This window comes from Rhagoletis pomonella, unplaced genomic scaffold (assembly GCF_013731165.1).
Source record: "Rhagoletis pomonella isolate Grant_MI unplaced genomic scaffold, Rhpom_1.0 Rhpom_scaffold_00002, whole genome shotgun sequence".
NCBI classification, from domain to species: Eukaryota; Metazoa; Arthropoda; class Insecta; order Diptera; family Tephritidae; genus Rhagoletis; species Rhagoletis pomonella.
The window spans coordinates 4,053,230-4,074,346 of record NW_023458556.1 but is presented as its reverse complement, the minus strand read 5'-3'; the positions used below and the strand labels follow the sequence as shown (position 1 = coordinate 4,074,346).

At 33.6% G+C, this 21,117-nt stretch overlaps 1 protein-coding gene and 1 long non-coding RNA gene across 4 annotated transcripts in view; one reads left to right on the top strand and one right to left on the bottom strand.

The window, feature by feature from the left end:
- Window positions 1-21,117, bottom strand: part of LOC118732900 (serine/threonine-protein kinase S6KL) — a 164,296-nt gene that overhangs the window by 141,721 nt on the left and 1,458 nt on the right. For all 3 annotated transcript variants that reach the window (XM_036462017.1, XM_036462018.1, XM_036462019.1), the window contains 3 exons: window positions 978-1,084; window positions 552-846; window positions 265-388 (listed from right to left, as the gene is read on the bottom strand). In XM_036462017.1, coding sequence (XP_036317910.1) covers window positions 265-388; window positions 552-846; window positions 978-1,084 — 526 coding nt within the window. The remainder of the gene's footprint in view (window positions 1-264; window positions 389-551; window positions 847-977; window positions 1,085-21,117) is intronic.
- On the top strand, window positions 385-948 carry LOC118732904. Its single transcript, XR_004992195.1, has 2 exons — window positions 385-515; window positions 576-948. It is a non-coding gene; the product is annotated as an uncharacterized LOC118732904 (long non-coding RNA).

Here is a 21,117-nt window from a genome sequence, read left to right as displayed (position 1 = left end):
GTACAGTTTGCAAGCCATCTCGCCATATCTCGACGAAAAATATTTTGAGAGAACATTCGGGCAATGCATATAAACGCGTAAATGCCTCGTAACCTCGCAAACTTACTTAATTTTGTATGGAAAACCGGCTTATTTATGAGGTTTACGCGATTTCGAGGCATTTACGCGTTTAGATGAATACCCCTATTATGAAAAACTCGGTGTTTGAAGATTGAAGAGACCAAAAATAATAATTCCAAACTTCGAATTTTAAAATTTTCTTACGTATATGCAAATTACGGCGATTTTGCCACGCATCCACTTGTTGCACAATAAAGGGGTGATGGCCACACAACTTCTGGATATCCGCTTCGTCTTTTAATTGCTGCACGCCATTTTCCTCAATTATCTGTAACGTAGTAAACACATGAATTAATCATAAAGCACTAAGTACAACGCAAATGTGTCTGTAGGCAGTACAAATTAGTCATCGGAGACATTAATAATACTACAAGTCCATTGTGAAATTCATTTGAGTAGGTATTATGAAATATTTTATTAAGTTTACTTACTCTAGACTTTTTCAACACTTTAAGCGCATAAAAGGGTGCAGGATGTAGGGGCGTTGGTGATCTGCCGCCTGCCTGCTTTTGCACCGCTGCTGCTGGTGACTGCTGGTTTTGCAATTCTTGTGCGTAGTGTTTATTAATTACTTTGAAGACAACACCGAACGCACCCTTAGCCACGAGATGTACAATGTGGAAGTGTTCGTTGCGACTGGCCTCCTTAAAGTGTGAACTGAATATGGCATTGGTGAGCGGCGTGTGCCATTGAGTTTTGGATCGCCGCTGCTGAGCTGAAGTTAAACTGCAAATAATAAACATTAAACTACATTAACAACAATAAACGAGTTTACATGAATATTAAAAAAGAAAATAATAATTTCTTTTGCATTGTATTGAAAAACAAGTAGACACTGATGATTTCAATTCGCTTACCTTTTTCTGGTTGACTTATTGCGATTGTGGAATGAACTTCTATTAGCACCACCAGAAAAGCTCCAATTTAGACGACCACTTAGGCTACCGAAACTCCAAGCGGAAGCCTGTAAGAGATATATAAGAATAAATTTTGAGAAAAGATCTGGGAATTAAATAATAATAATAATAGTAATATTTTGGCGCTTACACTTTTGCCAAGTGTTTGATCGAGTTTCTCCACTAATTTCTGGAGTGCGTTTTGATATTGTTACAAAAATTAAGGGACCTACAGTTTAACGCCGCCTCCGAACGACAAATGGATTTTATGAGAGGCTACAGTAGAGTACAGTTTAATGTTTTGTGTTTATTTCAAGGATTGAAAAATTACAATGGACACACAAGTGTTATTTATATTCTCAAATAATAGAGATCTGCCCTGGTCGTTTTATTATTATTTTTTTTTTAATATTCGTTATTCTCCATTTGAGGTAAATTATTTTTAATCTCTTCAATAACAACAATGCCTTCCCATAGAGACGAACCATTGGTTTTAAATTTTTGCATCCAAGCAGAAATGCAATCGAAGTTGCGGGTTAATAAAAACAAAATCTGTTTTTATGTTATTATTTGTAAACTTTTCTTTAGTTCGACGAATAAAAAAAAGGTCAAGAAATAGTCTAGAAAAATTTATTGAGCAACAATTAGAAACTGTCAGTCAATTTATTTATTTCTGTAAAAGATCTTTCCTGCTCTACTTTTTTTTTCGTTAGACGGGTTTAAAAAAGTAATAAACCATACAAAAGAACAAAAACACATAGCTTGGCGCCAAGCAGTATTTTCTTTTCTTAAAACATATTTTTGTTTAGAAAGTTTCATTCTGCCCTTGACTGGTGATTTTTGCACTTTTCCATACAAGCAGGAATTTCTTATGAAATAAAATGCAGAAGACCGTTCGCTACAAAATTTCAAGAAATCAAGGGGGGTTTTTATAAACTGCACTTTTTATATAAAAAAAAACACAAAAAATATATATCTATTAAAAAATCAACGCGATTTTTTAGCCGGTTGAAAGTTGCACTTCACATTTTCTAAAAATTCACAATGAGAAGTGTGAAATTTTGATGAAAATTTGTTTTAATTTTCCTAAATGTTGTAAGTTTGATTTGCATGACTTTGGTTACAGCTTGGACAATATTTTAATAGCAAAATAACAAAAAAAAAAAAAAAAAATGAACTTGAAAAACATTGTGAATATTTATTAAAAAAAAATATACACTTGCTCACTTGTTTTTAACCGGTTTCACAAAAAGGAGGTTATCAATTCGTAGGAATTTTTCTTTTTTTATGTATGTTACCGCATAACTTTGGACGACGTTAACCGATCTAATTTTTTAAAGGAAAGTTGTTACCTCACAGGTGGTTCCATACTAACATACCAAATTGATTTTAATCCGATCATTGGATCATGAAGAAATTAACGATGATCTTTAATTTTTATATGAGAATTGAAGTCGGTTTTGTTTTTTGGCTTAAAAATTACTTGTTGATGTTCAGTTTAAATCAAATTTCCGTCAATCTTTAAAAGTTATGTATTTGATTTCAAATTTGAACACCCGTAATGGAAGGGATTAGAGGGTTATTTTTTAATTCCTGTTCCACAGTGTTATCAAATTGCCGTCGTATCTGCTTACCATCATGATGCTCTGATTATCTTGATACCGTTGCGATATTTACTGATGTTGAAATTTTTGTAGAAAATTTGTATATGTAAGACGTTTCAGTATTACAATTGTAATATTTATCTCATTAAAATTATTAATTAAATTGACATTCACCATATTCAAAAATAGTTTCGAAATAAAGAGGGTTATTTCGTTCGACCGCCATACTGACTTATTTACTTTATATTTTATGTTATTATATATTTTCATCTAGGTTAAAACCTATCCATGTGCCAAATTTTGCCAAAATCCGTCCTGACCTTTCAGCGTGAAAAAATAACAAACATACTCGCTAACTTTGAAATTTATGATATTAAATAGTAGGATTTGTTTTCACTGCTGCGGCATGGCAGTGTTGTTAATAAAGCAATCATTATTCAAAATTGATATGAGGGGTTATTCATATTTTTCATGTTGATAAGAAGCAATGAACTTTTAAATGGTATACGTGTCTAAATGCATTTGTCGAAGACACTTACATGCTTGCATTCGATGCGCAAAAGTCTTTGTACTTTAAACTCAATGCGTATTTAATAAAAAAAAAATATATATTTTATTAAAAAAGCTAAATCACGATTATAGGTAACCTTTGCTGAGCTTTGTCTCTTTGAATAGGTGATCCATTCGAATGCAATTATCGAAAAAAATTTAAACCGCAAACCGTTACAGGGGAAGAAGTTATTATGTACTGATGATTAAGTAATTAATTATAACGATGAATGTGCATTGTGCGCATATTTTAATTGCGATTAGAGAACAACACATAACAAATTATAAAAAGTCGGAAACAAATATTTAACATTTATTGTATAATGTCGCATTAACCCAGTAATGTTATTTATTGGTTACTCGATTCAGTTCGGAAACAAAAATGCAAAAATAACATTGAATTTGGTTACTAATGTTGTCATTGCAAACAACAACAACACGTTGCAAGCACGTGAGAAAAAGCACATTTTCACGCGCAATTCGTGCAATGGGCGAGCACAGCACAAAACACAACCCGCAGGCATAACAAAACTAGGCAATAAATACTCGTAATAATTCGGAAGCAACAAATAGGGGTATGATCTAAGCATGTGCTTGGAAAAATATTTATAATAAAGTGCTTTAGCGTAGAGAAATTTACGTCAGACGTTAAACACAACTTAAAAAAAATATCGATGAAGTTACATACATATGTACGTAGTTAATATGAATCAATATACATATGTATCTGTCATAGGCACTGCTTACTTAAATCCCTGCCAATGCAAATTTACATACAGTGGCGGACAAACAAATATGGACGTGAAATTTTAACGAATTTTGGCTGTTTTTCATTTGTTCAATTAATGATCGTTATTTTTTTTTTATGAAGTATAGCTGGGGAAGAATATTCAGCAAGAAATGGGAAGGTGGTATTAAAAAAAAAATTATCATAAACGGTAATGTGGAAAAACGTTGTAAGTGAAGGAACTGTGTTAATATCAATTTTGTTTTGTATTCCTCAAAAATAAAATGAACAATCAAAGAAACCTTATTGTTACATATATTTATTACATTCATTTGTCGAAAAAGGTTGTAAGCGCCACCAGCAAAGATGCTAGGCTTACTGAAAAAACGTTGGGATTTGGATATAGAACGTTTTTCCATTATTACAATTTTTTATATCGTTTTGTTTTTTTTTTTTTACTTGAAAGATATATAGGGATATATATTTAATTCACGGGCTAGTTTCTTGGAGACTGCTGCACCAAAAAATGAAAAACTAAATCAAATGACTTTATGTGCGTCATCAAAAACGTTTTTTTTTTCAATTCCTGAAAACTTATAATTATGTCGCTTATAACGTTATTCGCGGCGACCATTCATTTGACGGCCGCGGTGGCTGAGTGCTTCGAGGTACGGTAGTACGTATGTATGTATGTATTTGTGATTTTTAGCCATTTTTTTTTGCTGACGGTATCTCGCATTTTCTTCCATACAAAGTATGTTGGACAATTGTTTTTTGTATGGAGAAAAATGCACAACACAGCCAACAAAAAAAAAAAAAAATCAACGGTAAGTCCTAGCTACCTCAAACTTGCAGTTTATTATGCTGAAGTTTAATAGGCTACAAACCGCATACCTAATTTTTTTTAGTTCTGAATAAAAAGTTTAAAATTTTGATGAATATTTGTTGAACATCGTCGCATTTTTGTTTGCCCGCCACGCATACATATGTACATATCGCACACTTAGATCTAAAGTGAGCTAAGTCGAAATTCAGATTAGGAAATGTGACTGTTTTTAGTTAGTGTACACTGTACACAATCATGAAGAAAACTATATATATTTGTATTAATTGGAATCTATGAATTGATTTCTGCAAAAAAATTTTCCTATTTTTTTTAGTTACTCGCACCTTATAGTCTATACATAGAAATTAGTTATGCGAATGCTTTGGAGATAGAAAACCTGGATTTAGTTTAAAATAAATACGACCATGAATACGACCTAAGTATTAAGCATTTCAAAGAAATTAATCAAATCAAACTAATTGGAAATTCTCTTGGATTGCAAACTTATTCGCGTGCAATTCAAATGAAAACACCAGAAACAAGTTTTAAATACTTGTGCAATGGAAATTCTATTCCTCATGCCATTGTATTGTATTTGGTTTAACAGCAGTGACTAATTAAAGAAAAGAAACTAAAAAATAATTGCAATTGTTTCGACTATATGGAGGCAGGTAGAAAAGTCATGGTGACATTTGACAAAAAAAAAGTCCGGTTGGACTTAGAGACGGGAAATGTAAAAGTCATAAATACCAAATTTTACATTATTTACTAACCCCCCTTCTTTACGAACGATATGTTTTCAAAAAAAAAAAAAAAATACCGGAATTGGCGCGATACCGACTAATCAGTTTAGTTGCCTTTGGCGATTAACCCATTAAACAAAGTGTTTCATTTTCAACTATAGTCAATTTTTTAAATGTCGTGGAATATTTAGTTAATATTATCACACATCATCATAGAATGGTTTAGGAGCGAAGAAATAGCGAACTTACTAGGAAGCGCTAGGAAAAAGAGCTATTGGGGGGATACAAAAATAAAATAGTTGGTAAGCTTCTTTGCTCGCTAAGAACAAATTAATAGCCAATTGCAGGTGAACATTTAAATGGCACTTAAGTTTAATTTTGGACTGTTATTTAAATGCCATTTCATTTACGTGGGGTATCAGATCACCTTTATTCAATATGCCAAAGAAATGGCAACACTGTTGCTTGTTCCTTGAAATTGTTGTTGCATTTGAATGTTTGTTTACATTTTATGCTGAACAGCTGATTCTTGTTTGGTAGAATCACAGGGTTGCATTTCTTACATTTAAATAGCCAATATCGTCCATTTAAGTGTAGTTAAAATGCATGGTGGAATAATAACAAGGTGTTGTCAGTAGCGACGTGTTTGTTGTGATTTTGACAAGATCGGCATGCTTATTTTCAGTGCTGCCGATCTCAATTTTTATAGTACGATTCGTTGGGAAATAGTATCTAAAATACTCCATTTTAGTAATTCGTTTTATCGCGATTTTTAAGGAACTTGGTGTTTTCAGAACAATATTAATATTCAAAATTGCTGGACTTGTATAATTTTTGTCCTCAAAAAGTAGAAAAATAAAAGATATCGTGGTTATCAATGGAAAAAAACGTACACAAAAATCGTATGGAATGGCGCTTTTTTATATTAAATAACTTTTGCTCATTGTCATAATATTGAGCCAAATGAACTACTGATACACTAGAATAGAGTGGCTGCATGGTTAAATTAGGATTTCGCTTATATTATCGATATTTATGTGTTTTAATCTATTTAGAAAATCATTTACAGTCTTATAGGAAATTGCCTTATTTTACAGCTTTTACTTCTTTAAAGTTACAATATATGTCCAAGCTGTGTGGAGCGGTTGATACAAACATATATTCAGGCTTATAAGCCTGTAAATATACATTTTTCAACATTTAATTTGAAATAGTATGCACCAACGGATTAAAGGAAGTAAATAATTAGTACCATTTCTAGTACTTTAAAATGCGTGACCGGAATAGACCTGCCGAAAAAGTGAGGTTAAGTTACTGACAACACCTTGTTATTATTACACCATGGTTAAAATGTATGATCTAAAAATGAATTTTTGAAGTTAATCAAGAATCTCTATTTGGATAGCTCAACCTAAATTGGGCCTAAGAGTTCTAACGAATATCTTAACGAGTCATTGCAGATTAAATATTAAGAAGCCACCTATTCACACTCTGAATCTGGTTTAACATTTCAAGCTTAGACTCAATCGTATATTTTATTAATTTTTGTTGAGCTCAAAGCCGATTTTAAAGAAAGCACTAAATCATATATTATATGCATTTTATTTGGTTGCTATTTCGATTTAGTCGAAATGTCAAAAATAATTTCCAAAAAAATTATTATGGGTTATGCACCGTGTATTACCGATTATAAAAAACCTTTTTTCACGTTGTCTATGTGTGTTTGAATCTCTCATAAGACCTGGCTGACTGGAGACAATGTACCAATGTCAATTTGTGGACCTACAGTTGTCCACAAAATATAGGAGTGCATTTTTGGCCAGTTTTGACAATTTATATTTTGTTTATTTAATGTTTATAATTTTTTGTTTAAAAATCTAGCTGGTTATATCAACAAAAACACCATATAAATTAAAGCCCATTAAATAGTAGTGGACATTTTTCCTAAAAATTTTCTTTTATATGGAAGACACTGCCTGCAAAAAAAAAAATTCCACAAAGAAATGGGATATTTTAGCAGCTCGAAACCGGCATTTCAATTTGCTGGGCTACAAAACTGCATTAAAAAATCGTTTCTAAAGATTAAAAAAAAAAACGTTTTTACCTTTTAGTAAAACTTGGACAATTTTTATAAAGTTTGTACAAGATTTGAAATGTTAATTTACATATATGGGGTTTGTGGTATAACCAGCTAGGCTTTTATAAAAAAAAAAAATAATGAACAACAGCAACACAAACAAACACACACAAAAAACAAAATACATAGTCAGAGCTGGTAAAAAAACATCGCACTCTATTATTTCGAGGAAAAATGTATGTCGATCTACTGGTTACCTGATCAAATCATCGCTAGGTAACATTCACCTTTCGCGGCAAGTTATTTTTTTCCAATCGTATTATCGTATATGTATTTTAAAAGTAATAATGCTTTCTTCTAAATTTATTATTGCTTTTCCGAGACACAGGAGTAAACAATTTGCCGCTGTAGCAACGAGTTGGTTGTTGTTTGTTTTGGTGTACATGTACTATGTATGTATGTGTATTTATGTTCGTATTTTTAAGGTGAATTTGAGTGATTGGAGAACCCGAAAGTAAATAAACCCAAAAAATTAGACAGCAAGAGAGACAAAAAATATCTAATAAACTTTGTTCTAAATTACGTTCGATTAGATTAGATAAAACCAATTTTTAAATATTTTGCTGGTATTTTTTATTAGTTTCACCCTTAAATAAAATTATGCTGATTTCTTCACAATATTCAAATAGTCGCAAAAAGTGCTACGTTGTAATTCAAACGACACTTTTCGACGTAAAAAAAGTAAACGTAAACACAATAATCACATATGTATGTATGTATGTAGAATGCATGACATAAGAATGCCAGCCACTATCAGCCGCCCAGCACCGCCCTGTCAACTCAAAAAAAAAAAATATATGTAATATATACAATAATAATAATACACACAATAACAAAAACAAAAAAAAACACGTGTGCCATGTTGTTGTACACTGCTGTCGCGGTTGTAAGCACCTTATAGTTTTAGTTGTTATTGCTTGTGGTGGTGGTGTCATTTATGATTACTCAACAATTTTTCCACAGCACAGAAAAAAAAAAATGCTATTGCAATTACATATTTACAATAGAACAAAAGAAAAATGGCGTGGAGCGATACTGAATCTTGATGTGCAGTTCACTTGACACGATTCAATTACACATTCAAATGAAGTTGGTCGGTTTGTTGGGTGGCAGACAGCCGGCCGTGTGACACGCGTGACTGAACGTCGTCTGCTGTGCGCTTTATTATTTTGTTGTTGTTTTTGTTTTTTTTTTTTCGCATAACCAGCTAACGTCAAACAATAGTAGTAGGTGTAGGAGTATTAGTAACCCGTTTATACCCAGCAGTTCGGCTTACCCGCGTGTAAATTGCGCGCTTTTCAATTAAACAAGTTGCGATGCTGCTGCAGCGTTCTCAATTTTATGCGAACAAATTATTATTCGACAACGGTTACCGCATGCTTCTGCTTCTGCTTCTACTGACTGGAATATAAAATTTTCAGGCACGTCGCGCCGAAATTGAGGTAGCTATTTTACTATATTTTATTTTATTCAACTTTACTATGGTAATTTGGTTGTGCTCGCGTCAAATATTAGAGTTTATGCTGCCCTGAAGACGGCTGAACGCGTTATGAGCTAGAGTGGGCTGTGATAACTGACGCGTCTACCAACAACGCCAATCGAGCCGAATCGAAGAGCAAAACAAAGCGGCCAAAGACAGGCGCGTGTGGCTATTACCGCCAGCGCTTTGTATGTATGTATATAGATCGCCGTCGCTACACTACCGCCATCGCCCTCGTCGTCGTCGTTGATGTTTTTGTTGTCGCTATTGACGCTATCATCGCCACCTTCCGTCACAACATCGTAGTTCTATTTTATGACGCGTGCGCGTGTGAATGCCGACTCTGTGCTGAGATCATAGAGCCGCTGGTTGAGTGTTTAGTTAGCAGAACAAATCTGTGGACTTTTGACAAAGCAACCTCTGTGCTTGCTGTAGGTTGGAATTTAGAGTAAGTTATTAGAAACATCCATTTAAAAAATTTACATTTTTATTTAACTTTCATTAAGATATCATCTTGGACTACTCCTATTAATGACTAAACATAAAAATATCATTCGAGAACTCAATGAATTATTGCTCCGAAGAGAAAATGACCTCACTCGAGAGAAGTTGTTTTGTCAAAAGTCCGCAGAAATGTTTTTTATGTCACGGAACACAATCGCTCAACAATTAAACTCTTTTCATGGAACACGTACGTTTATTCCCTGCTTATGTATGTATCTAAGGTTGCGTTTATGTTGTAGCTGCGCTAAAAGCGAAGAGTTCTACGACTAGAGCATAGCACTACATCTACGCTTTGATGTGGTGTTTATGTTGGAGCTGCATTAAAAGCTAACTGCCTTCCCTGAATTGGAGCGCTAAGCGTTGCGTTTTCCATTGTGAACGAGTGTCAGCGTGCGCTATCCCCTAATCAACGCGGCGTAATTTTTGACGTTTTCTCATCTCCTCTCGTTTCCTCTTTCCCTATTTGGTCCTTTCTCTTTCTTTCCTTCTTCTGTATCCAGATTCAACACGTAACGCCCTGTCAAAAATGAGAAGAGAATTGCATTTGCCCGTCGCTAGCTCCGCGTTATTAGGTTTTTTTTTCCATACGCTTTCCGGGCAGTATCGGTAATTAGAGCGTAAAAATAAGTTACTCTCTAACAAGTGCCAAAAATGTGTCAACACGTGCCAAAGTTACCCATTTTTCTAGCGTAAGGAACGCTTTCTGGGCTGTGTTGGGCACGCAGCCGCGGCCTCGTGTGGAACAAACCTATTGTGGGATGCTCCATTCAAATTGTACTGGCATGAGGAGTTTTGACAGTTCTTTGGCGCTTGATGCGCCAATTAAGAGACGGCTGTAAGATAGAGAAGAGAGCACCGACTAGAGCACAGCGTAGAATTACGCTTCGATGTGGTGTTTACGTTGAAGCTGCGATAAGTGCGGTTTTAGTTTGAAACAAATCAAGAAAATCCGATTCCGATTAAGAAATGTTGTTATGTCTTCAAATGATTTTTCATAATTTATTTAAAAGTACACGAGAAGCCCGCAAATTTTCTGCACAACCAATTAATGAGGAAAGGCAGATATCTGGCGAGTTTCGAAATTTTTATGAAGATTTAAGACGGGATCTCGTCAAGTTCTCCGAGTACATGCGAGTGAATACTGAAACGTTTGCTTATACACAGAGCTGGGTCGTAATGATTCCTTTAGGAATTCAATTACTCCCAATTACAAATTACAAGGAATTGTAATTAGGAATCAATCCCTTCAGTCCACAGCAAAGAAATCGATTACTTTCTAAATTCCTTGAAGTAATTTCAAATGTAATGTTTTTTTTAATTCCATTATAAGGAATTTCATATTGTAATTGGAATAAATTACGTGCTGGTAATGTAATTTCTTTTCAATTTCTTGAAAGGAATTGAAAATGTAATTGATCTTTTTTTTTCAATTCCATTACCTGGAATTCCAAGAGTACTTTAGTTTTTTCAATTACCCAAAGGAATTGTAAAAGTAATCGAGAAACTGAAAGTTCATTCGCGAATGTAAAATGTGGAATTCTTGTTGTGTCAAAGATTAAAATCGAAAGCACACCTTGGACATCTTCTATCTATATCTATGTAATTATAAAGAGTATATATAAAAAAGTTGTGTTCGTTTGTACGAGGCCTCAAAATACGAGAACGACTGGGCTGATTTGATTTTTTTACTGATTTGATTTGATTTAATTTACTGGTTTTCACTATGCAAATCAACTTCAAAAAGTTCAACTGTTAATAGCTAAGTTAGCTTTAGGACAATCTTGACCATCTTATACATAAAAATGTTAAGCCTGTTTTTTTAGCTTTTAAACGACTCACGAAAAAATGCAAACTTTGACAGATCATATCTCCAAAGAAAAAAAAAAGAAAAAAAAAACGAACACGTGTTAGCTTATTTCATGCATAGCAGCCATAAAAAAATTTGAAGCCAATCGAAAGTGTGACACCAAATTTGATGTCCGATATGGAAAAGAATGTCTCATATATAAAACCACAGCGGCCGACAAAAGTACAATATCTATAATATATGTATATCGGGCATATTAGGGCTATTCCTTAGAATCTTATATTTTTTTATGAATTTTTCGTAATTGTCTACAAGTCGCACTAAAATCAAGAGAGGTTTTATTTTTAAATAGTGGTTTTGTAATGGTCTTCCAAAAAATTTTGCTCTCCGCCGGTACAAAATGTGTTTGATGTTACCGTCCAAGGGCATGTTTTTGCCTTCTTGTCGTTGTCAAGCTCAAGTAATTTATAATATTTTCGTTTTAAACCACCATCTGATTTTCAGGGCAACTATCTCCCCTGACAAAGCTTCAAAGGGCGGAAAATCGGCCTTTTTTGCCTTACAAGAGTGTGACATTTGTCCACCTTTTGCCTTTAGTTTGGAATCGCACACGAAAAGAGAAAGGGGCAATCAAAAGGTGACACTTTTGGTAGAAACGAAATCACCATAAGTAAAATTGCCTCCAAAGTACCTATGCCAAACCTATTTCAGATTTTTTTAATTCATTTTGGAAAAATTTTCTATATATGTATTGAGAAATACTTACTTCTATTAGACTGCTCGAAACTTTGCCAGACGTTGGCTGGCGCCGAAAACGAAGTTAAAAAATGATGTGTCAAATATAAACTTCAAGTGAAAAGTGTCGCTATGAACTTTTGCAATTTCTTTAATATCCTCTTTTAAATCCGTAACAATGTAATGAGGGATTGCTATTACAAGTTGTAATTTTATTCTCAATAGGAATGCTCTAATAAACATCGTCTGTATATAGAATTCCCCCAGAATTTTAAGCTATTCCCCGATTCCCCCCAAGAAATTCAAATTCCACCAAAATCGGGGAATCCACCCGCGGTTGGCAACACTGGACTGATAGCCACGTTTTTGATTGTTTAAAGAATAAGAAACGAAAATACGAAAACAAGTTCCCGCATACAAACTACTTTTACTGCGCGAAGAGAGCGAACATTTATCAATAAAGCGACAGAGATGAACGGCGACGCTTACTTACTTTTGCTGATAACGACGACGAGATGTAGCGCGGTGCGGTGGGGAAAATAGCAATGCGGCGTATGTATGTATTACGCTTAGCATACAGATGAACGACACTGTCTGAGGCAGAGCGGACAAAGGTGTGGGAGCAAATGTTAAAATAAGTAAAACAAATAAAAAAAAAAAAGTTAAATCATTAAAAAAACAATGCAAGTTTCAAAACAGAAATGGTATAACAACAAATCAAGTTAAGCTGGCAAAAATGTGAGAATGATGAAATTTTTACTTGGCCGAAAAACAGCCGCGTTGTAGATACGAGCACAGAGACAGTTATCACTCGAAGGGCCGCGTTATCTATCTACTAGACCTTTAATATATGTACACATGTATATGTATACATTTATTAATATGTATGTGCATATCGATGGCTGAGTGGAAGATCTCGACCTATCTCGGCAGCCAGTTCGAAAACGCCCTTTCTCAGAAAAGTTTTTAAGAACGCCCTACTTCAGAATTTGATTGAAGAACGCCCCATTTCAGAACTTTATTGAAACCACCCTATCTCAGGATTCGGTTCAAAAACGCCCTATCTGAAACGAAAATACGTTGAAAATGTTCTGAGATAATTAAAATAAAAAATAATAGTAAACAAATATTTTTGAAACAAGCTTTCTAAATATGAGCGAAATCGGACCATAAATACTGGTTTACCAAATGACTCGACTACTGCGCCACCAGTCGGCAAAATTTTTCATGAACCGAATCGGATAACAAATACGGGGTTTTCAAATATCTCAACTCCTGCGCCCCCTATCGGATTAATTCATCTTTCGTTGTATTGCGTTGTCCTTGGTTTCTGAGCCAACTGTGAAGTTTCAAGTCTCTAGGTCATCGAGAAGTTGTTTATAAATTGATAGTACCAATTGCCACTAACAAACATACATACATGCAGAGCAAGTTAAATAAAAGCTTGTAAAAATAGTTCACAGGAAAAGAAATAAATAAATTTTATTTAATGCCCACTATCAGGCAAAGTCAAGAATGTATATGTATGTATGGACACACATCCATATATATGTACATATGTATGTATAGTATTAACTTTCGCACTTAAGGCATTTCAAGGCCGTAGTTTCAACGAACGCACGCATCCCAGTGGGAAAAGGTACTATATGGTATGTATAAATTCATTTATCATTTACATATGCAACGAAAGTAAAAGTACGTTTACAAATCGATTCAATATGACTCTATCTGCAGTTTTCACAAGAGTGTGATTCCTTATAAAAGTCCACCTTAGACTTAGCTGTCACCGATGATGTTTATGTTGACCTTGTATATCGTTTTTTTAGAAGAATTAACTAATAAAATTCCAAGTTAAAATTACAATAAGTGATAACAATTAAGTCCCAGAGGGGTTCTAACATCAAAAAGTAGTTTTTGTAAGAACTGTACATATGTAGGTCGATATGTATGTAGAGATTATACTAATTTTCGAGCTTAACTCCCTACTCTGTAATTAAACAAGTACAGAAGTGTAAGTTCGGGCGATGCTTTTACACAATACAATAATTTTATCGAGTTGGCTACAAATAAGTAGGCGGTGTCACGCCCATTTCCTTTTTTTGGGTATTTGCTAAAGAGTTATTGCACATAATAATTTTCAGTAAATTCGCTTCAGTAGTTACCGATTTATAGAAAAATACGTAATTTCCTAAATTATCGTTATATGGGATGTGGGCGTGATTATTTTCCGATTTTTTAAATTTACAGCGGTTTGCTATGTTTTACCAAGGTTTGCCAGGTTTGGGGGAAATTGGTGCTGCGGTTAACGAGATATACACATGTAATCATAAGCGGGCGTGGCTACGCCATTTTTCCAAAAATTTATATAATTTTTTAACACAAGAGATCGTTGCACATTTTGAGTGAATAAGCTTAAGTAGTTATTTAAATATCGCAATTTATGTATTTTTGCAAACTACCGTTACATGGGTAGGCATGGATATTATCCGACTTTGCCCATTTTTAATACCATGCGTCTTTGTCTCAAAAGCATACACGGACGGACGAACAGACCGTCGCGGCTTAATCGAATTCTCTTTTCATTCTGTGAATTTTGTTATACATTTCTCTATATCTATCTCGATTCCTTTAGGCTGTTACAAACAACCGTTATGCGAACAAAGTAACAGATTAGAGATAATCTCATTAATCCGATAACTTATCGTTGTCCCCCATAGTCTTATCGAGTATTTTTGAGAAGAAGATGAAAGTAGACACCAGCAATGAAAAGCTGTTTGTGAAGCTATTTTTAATAAAATAAATTTAATATTTAAAAAATATTTAAGTTACTTAATTTAGCAGGAAAAAATGATCACAGTGACACGGAGAAGTTTAACTTTTCTTTGAGTTGTGAGCAAAACAAGCACAACAAATTTGACGGCTAATAATACAGTGCGATTAACAAACGGACTTTGATTGAGATTATATTTACGTGTAAACGTACTTTAATCTGTCGCGTGCCGCTTTGGAAATCTATAAATAGAAAAAAAATAAATAAAAGAACTAAACAGTTCGTGATGCAGGTTTTGAACCCGCGCGACCAACGAGGTGGTAGTCCAACAAGTTTCCATTCAGCTACAGCTTCTGTTGATGTAACCTGGGAAAACGCGAGCTAAGTTTATTTTTAATGGTTTTGTTTAGCTTGTAGCTTCAAAATGGCACATTTCCCTTTTGCTTCAATGATTCGGCTTCCAATCTTCGACTACACATTACCCATTCGCTTACACTGGGTTGCATGCTTTCATTCAATGATAGAAAAAGGGAATGCATTACGAATTTTTCCGCTGGGAAGTTTGTACTCATGTACATTCATACATACATATGTATGTGTTTATACTAGGGTGGTACAAAAATGCATGTAAAGAACGAGTTAAAGCCAGAATTTGAATGCCCTCGTCCCTTAGGATTGTTCTAACTCGAAAAAATATACCCTTCTTTTTTTATTTCGAAATCAAAAATTATTTAGATGTCGCTCGGAAAAAAACATTTTTCGTGTAAATGGTATAGAATTATTGACAATCAATATTTTTCTATCGGAGAACTGTGTTTCTTCAGAAGGCTTCCAGTAATAATACCCAATTGTTTATTTTACCTTTTTTTTTTTGATGCGAGCGTTTTTTATGGATCCCCCCATTGCATTTTTTGGGGTTTTAGGGGACCTATAAAAAATAGTTAATATTGAAATATTGGCTAAATAAGCCATTGTGTATTATTATTGAAAGGCTCCTGTAGAGAACCAGAGTTTTCCGATCGAAAAATATTGATTTTCAAGAATCCTACACCATTTCTACGAAAAAGTAGTTTTTCCCCATGTAAAATACATGGAACACTTTGAGCGTTTTGAGCGACATCTAAATATTCTTTTTGATTTCAAAATGAAAAAATAGTGGTATACTTTTTCGATATGCACAGAACAATCCTAGGGGGTGAGAGCATTAAAATTCCGACTTTACTTATTTTGGTCCACCCTAGTGTATACGCAATATGTATGTACAAACGTTCGTATAAACATTCTTGAGTGCGTAATATGAATTCATAACAGCAACATGTGTGTCCTCTCCATTCTTAATTTTTAAACCCATAGGTATATATATATGTATACCTAGACCTATGTACATATGTATGTATTCAGGTTGGCTGACTTTTAATGAAACATGTACATACAAATGTAGATTTGTATAGATTAAATACCGCAGTAGAACAGTATCCAAACATTGTATTGATACGTTTTGGAAGTCAGCCATACTTTTGTCCTTATTTCAGGTTCCAACAAATGCGGTTTCCCAGGGCTGAATACCACTTCGGAAAGCCGAATTGTTTTAAATGAAATTGATCGTTCTTGATAATCATTAGATTTTCCCATCTCCGTAGGATAATTAATAGAAAGTAGGGAAAATTCTACACTCCTCTCATTAAGTGCCGTTTCGCGAGTACATACAGTGGCAGCAGATATAATAGACTCGCCTTACTTTGAAGAGTTTTGGCTATATTTCTTTGGCTTATTTTTTTTTTTTGTTTAATATTTTTTTATAAAAGCCTGGCTGGTTATACAACAAACTCCATATAAATCCACTTTTCATGCTTTGTATAAATTATAATAGATTATAAAAATTCGACATTTCGTCTCGCGGGCGATTATTTTAAGATATAAATTATTTTCGTCATCCCATAATAATTATATGGGATTTTTATATTTTTTCGTCTCTAGGGACGCTTATTTCAAGACAGAAATGATTACGTCTCCTAATAATTACAAATAAAAGAATGAAAATTCTTAACTGAGTTCGGAGATTTAACGCCTTAAATATTTAATGCCACGATTGTTCATGTCATCAAATCTGCATCGTTCGTCCGATTTTCAAAAATGTGGTGTCAAAATAAAGGGCTTTGCTTTTACGTAGTTTTAGTTTATTGAAAAGGGTTGCCAGATGTGCTCGGAGATATTTGCGTTAATTTCGTGAAATCGGCAGTACATGTACCGATTCTATTAAGAGAAAACGTGGGACGTAAATCATTTCCGTCTTGAAATAAACGTCCCGCGAGATGAAAAAATAAATAAAATTCCCACATAATTATTATGAGAAGACGTAAATAATATGCGTCTTGAAATAAACGTCCCGAGAGACGAGAAAAATAAAAATCCGATATAATTATTATGAAAAGACGTAAATAATTTCCATCTGAAAATAATCATCCCACGAAACGAAAAAAAGATATTTCTCGTAAATAATTATTATACAAAGACGAAAAAAATTTCGCTTAAAACAAGACGACGTTTTTGATCTCAAATATTAGGATAATAATTATTTTGGATCTCTGCTTTTAAATTACGTTCTACTTTAACCCATATAAATATACCACTATTTGTTTTAGTTTGAAATCAAAAAATATTTAGATGGCGCTTAAAGCGCTCAAAGTTTTCCATGTACATTTTTTATATGGGAGAAAAACTGTTTTTGTAGAAATGGTATAAAATTCTTGAAAATCAATATTTTTCGATCGGAAAACTCTGGTTCTCCTCAGGGGACTTCAAATAACAATACCCAATTGTTTATTTAACAATTTTTTAATACTAAAGACTGAAGCATAAAAATTCCGACTTTGCTTTTCACAAGCATTTTTGGACCGCCCTAAAGTATATGTATGTATGTATGTATATACAGTACTGGCCATATGTATAGCACCCCCATTTCAAAGTTATGTTTAATTATTCATTTTTAAGAATTTTCAATTAAAATACAGTTCATAATCTAACAAAACCCACATAAATCCAAGTTAAACTTTGTAAAAGACTACAAAAAATTCTACGAATTTTCATCCAAGTTTCAAACTTTTTTCTCAGAGGTGTTAGAATTTTTTGGAGTACGCAGTTTTATAGTCCATTTCATTTTAGTGTGATAATGTGCAAATTTAAGTGGCACAAATTACCGTTGATTTTTTCGATTTTTTTCGCATTTGCTTCCATATAACGAATAAGCACAATGTCTTTGTGTATCGAAGAGACCCGCAACATGTTCGGCGAAAATAACCCCTATGACAAATTATTGCGTAGCTCTTCTGCAAGAAAAAAATGTATGTACTAACCAGTTTTTACTAAACAACCACCAACTTCTAGTAATTGTGAAAGAGTTCACATGTATGATAATACTCGTAATAACAAGTAAACAACTTCGGGATTCAAGTTGGGTGTATCGTAGACGACTATTAAGTTTGGTAGAAATTAGAGATGGGCAGGAATTAGGGATGGGCACGCGTGAGCGTGAGTGACTTTCACTGAAAAATATCCGTAATATCCGTGATCGTGCCTGACTGAAATTTTTGAGTGCGCGAGTGTGAGTGAGTTAGATTTTCGTCAATCACGTAATTTTCACATATGTATGTACGGTGGCGATCAAAAATGGATGATGGATGAATGAATGTTTTTCAAGCTATAATTTTTTCTTGATATTTTTTTATAAAAATATGGTTCATGCTTTAACAAAAACTATATAAATCACACTTTCAAACTTTTCATAGAACTTAGAAAAATTCCAAAAATTTTTACCTAAATTTCGAGATTCTTAAACCAGAATTTTTAGAAATTTTTTGGGTATGCAACAACCTTTTAAAATGCTAGTAAAATGAGTGCAAGTATTGAGCGGCTATAAAATCGCATTGATTTTTAATATTTTTTTTTTTTGCTGACGGCTTTTGCACTTCAAAAAAGCTTGTAGGCTATTTTAATCATACCGAACTCAGTAACAAACTATCAAAGTCTTTAAAGCAATAAGTTAAGACACGGTGGAACTCCTTATTTATAATGCTGTCCGGCATTCACGAAATGCCAATTATTGATAGAAAGAAATGAGCTTCATAAACTATCTAGAGTAAATTCTAATTTATTGGAAAAATTGTTAGAATTTCTGGCCCCTTTCAAGATGTGTTCTGAAAATTTGAGCGCGGATTTAAATCCAACCATCCATGAGCACATTCTGTGGTACAAAAAACTACAAAAGCATTGTTAGGCGAATGCATCTGATTCTGAAGTCATTATCGATTTGATGAGGAACACTGCTGTTGCTTTAAATAAAAGATTCCAACCAAGTTTAGTCCAATTTCTGAGATTGTTTTTAAATCCTGTTTAAAAAGTTACAGTTTTTATCCGCAGAACAGCACGAACATACTTATATAGTAAAGGCAATACTTGAAGATAACTTAGGTAGAAATGTACTTGAAGAAAAGAGCGCTCGCCCTCAGCACGATTTCCAAATTCTGCATGATGACATTCCTTCTACCTCGAAAAGGGCAAAAACCCGTGCAACTTTTCACCAATTTAAAGATGCAATAAATGAATCTGCAGAAACAGTCTTTGAAAAAATTAATACGGAAATGCAGATTTATTTAAAAAAAAATCGGAAACTAAAAGTTGTGATGATGTTTTAAAATTTTGGGAGAAAACTAAAGATTTACCACTTCTTAGAAGTCTTTCGAGGTAGCTCAGCAACCAGTGAGAGTTTTTTCTGTGTCGCGCAGAATTCTGGAAGAATGAATATTGATACCAATTCTTTTTTATCCTCATAGAAATCTGATTCAATTTATAATCTGCTCTGTTTGGTTTGTGTCACTGATAATTTGGAAGTACGGTTTGGTAGCCCTGATAAATGAATGTATAACAGATATTCTGTTCAAATAAATTACCTTTACGTTAAATATTTGTTTAAGTGAATATTATTTCGTTTAAATATACGTTTCCCCATTTAGTGAATAAATTTGTTTGAATTTCGTCATCCTCGTACTAGGAGTATAAAACGCACCCATTAGTGCTGCCAACCCCAATAAGAATGATCTGGACCGTTTCCGTGAGAAATGATCATGATACTGAGCTGGATAACCAGAATAAACACAACTAATATAGCCTAGGCGCTACAAGGTGCAGTTATAACTTTTTAATTTGACATGATAGAATCTTTTTTCAAATCAAATAAAGTTACAGAAAAATAAGTTAATAGTAAAACCAATAATTTTTAAAGCAAGCTTTCTAAATTCATGAACGAAATCGGACCATAAATACTAATTTACCAAATGTATCGACTCGTGCGCCACCTATTTATTTCATGTAGTTAATATATGATCTAAATATTAACCAAATCGGAACTTAAATGCAGGGTTTTCAAATATCTCGACTCCTGCGTCACCTATCGGATTAGCTCATCTTTCGTACTGCATTGACATCGGGTTCTTAGCCAACTGTGAAGTTTCAAGTCTCTAGGTTATTGGGAATGTATTGCAAGATTTGCCCTAATATCACATATTTACATACATACATACATATAAACAGAGCAAGTTAAATAAAAGCTTGTAAAAAAGCCAATTTTGCTGTTTTTACAGGGTGAGCAAAAATGTTTACACTTCAGAATAGCTTAGAACAAATTGAACTTTTTTGTGATACAGTCGAATGTACACACACGAGTTCTTCATACACACATTCATACATAACAAGCGCACGAGATTCATAGCAAAACTTTGAGGGGGTGGTTATTATTATTGTTATTCATAAGGAAATACATATTTACATAGTTGTACTCTGCCTTTGTTTGGAAAGGTATCCGTATTCGTACTGAGCACAAAAAAAGTATCCACATAAAATTCATCGAAAAAAGTATCCATTTGGATCCGAATGGATCAAAACGGCAACATTGTTCACAATACATCTGCCGGGCATATGAAAAAGATAATACGAGAACTACTTTCATGCGATACGCTTGCAAGCGTTTATCGTATCGTATGAAAATTCATAATAGGGGGTAAGAGAAGCGAGGGCAAATCGAATAAAAACCTTTTGATTTATATACGTGTAAAGAAAGGAATATGTAAGCAAAAAACAAATCACAAAGAACAGAAATAAATGCTAATGAAATCTTGCCAAAAATAGTACATATATATGTACATATGTATGTATTTGTATACTACA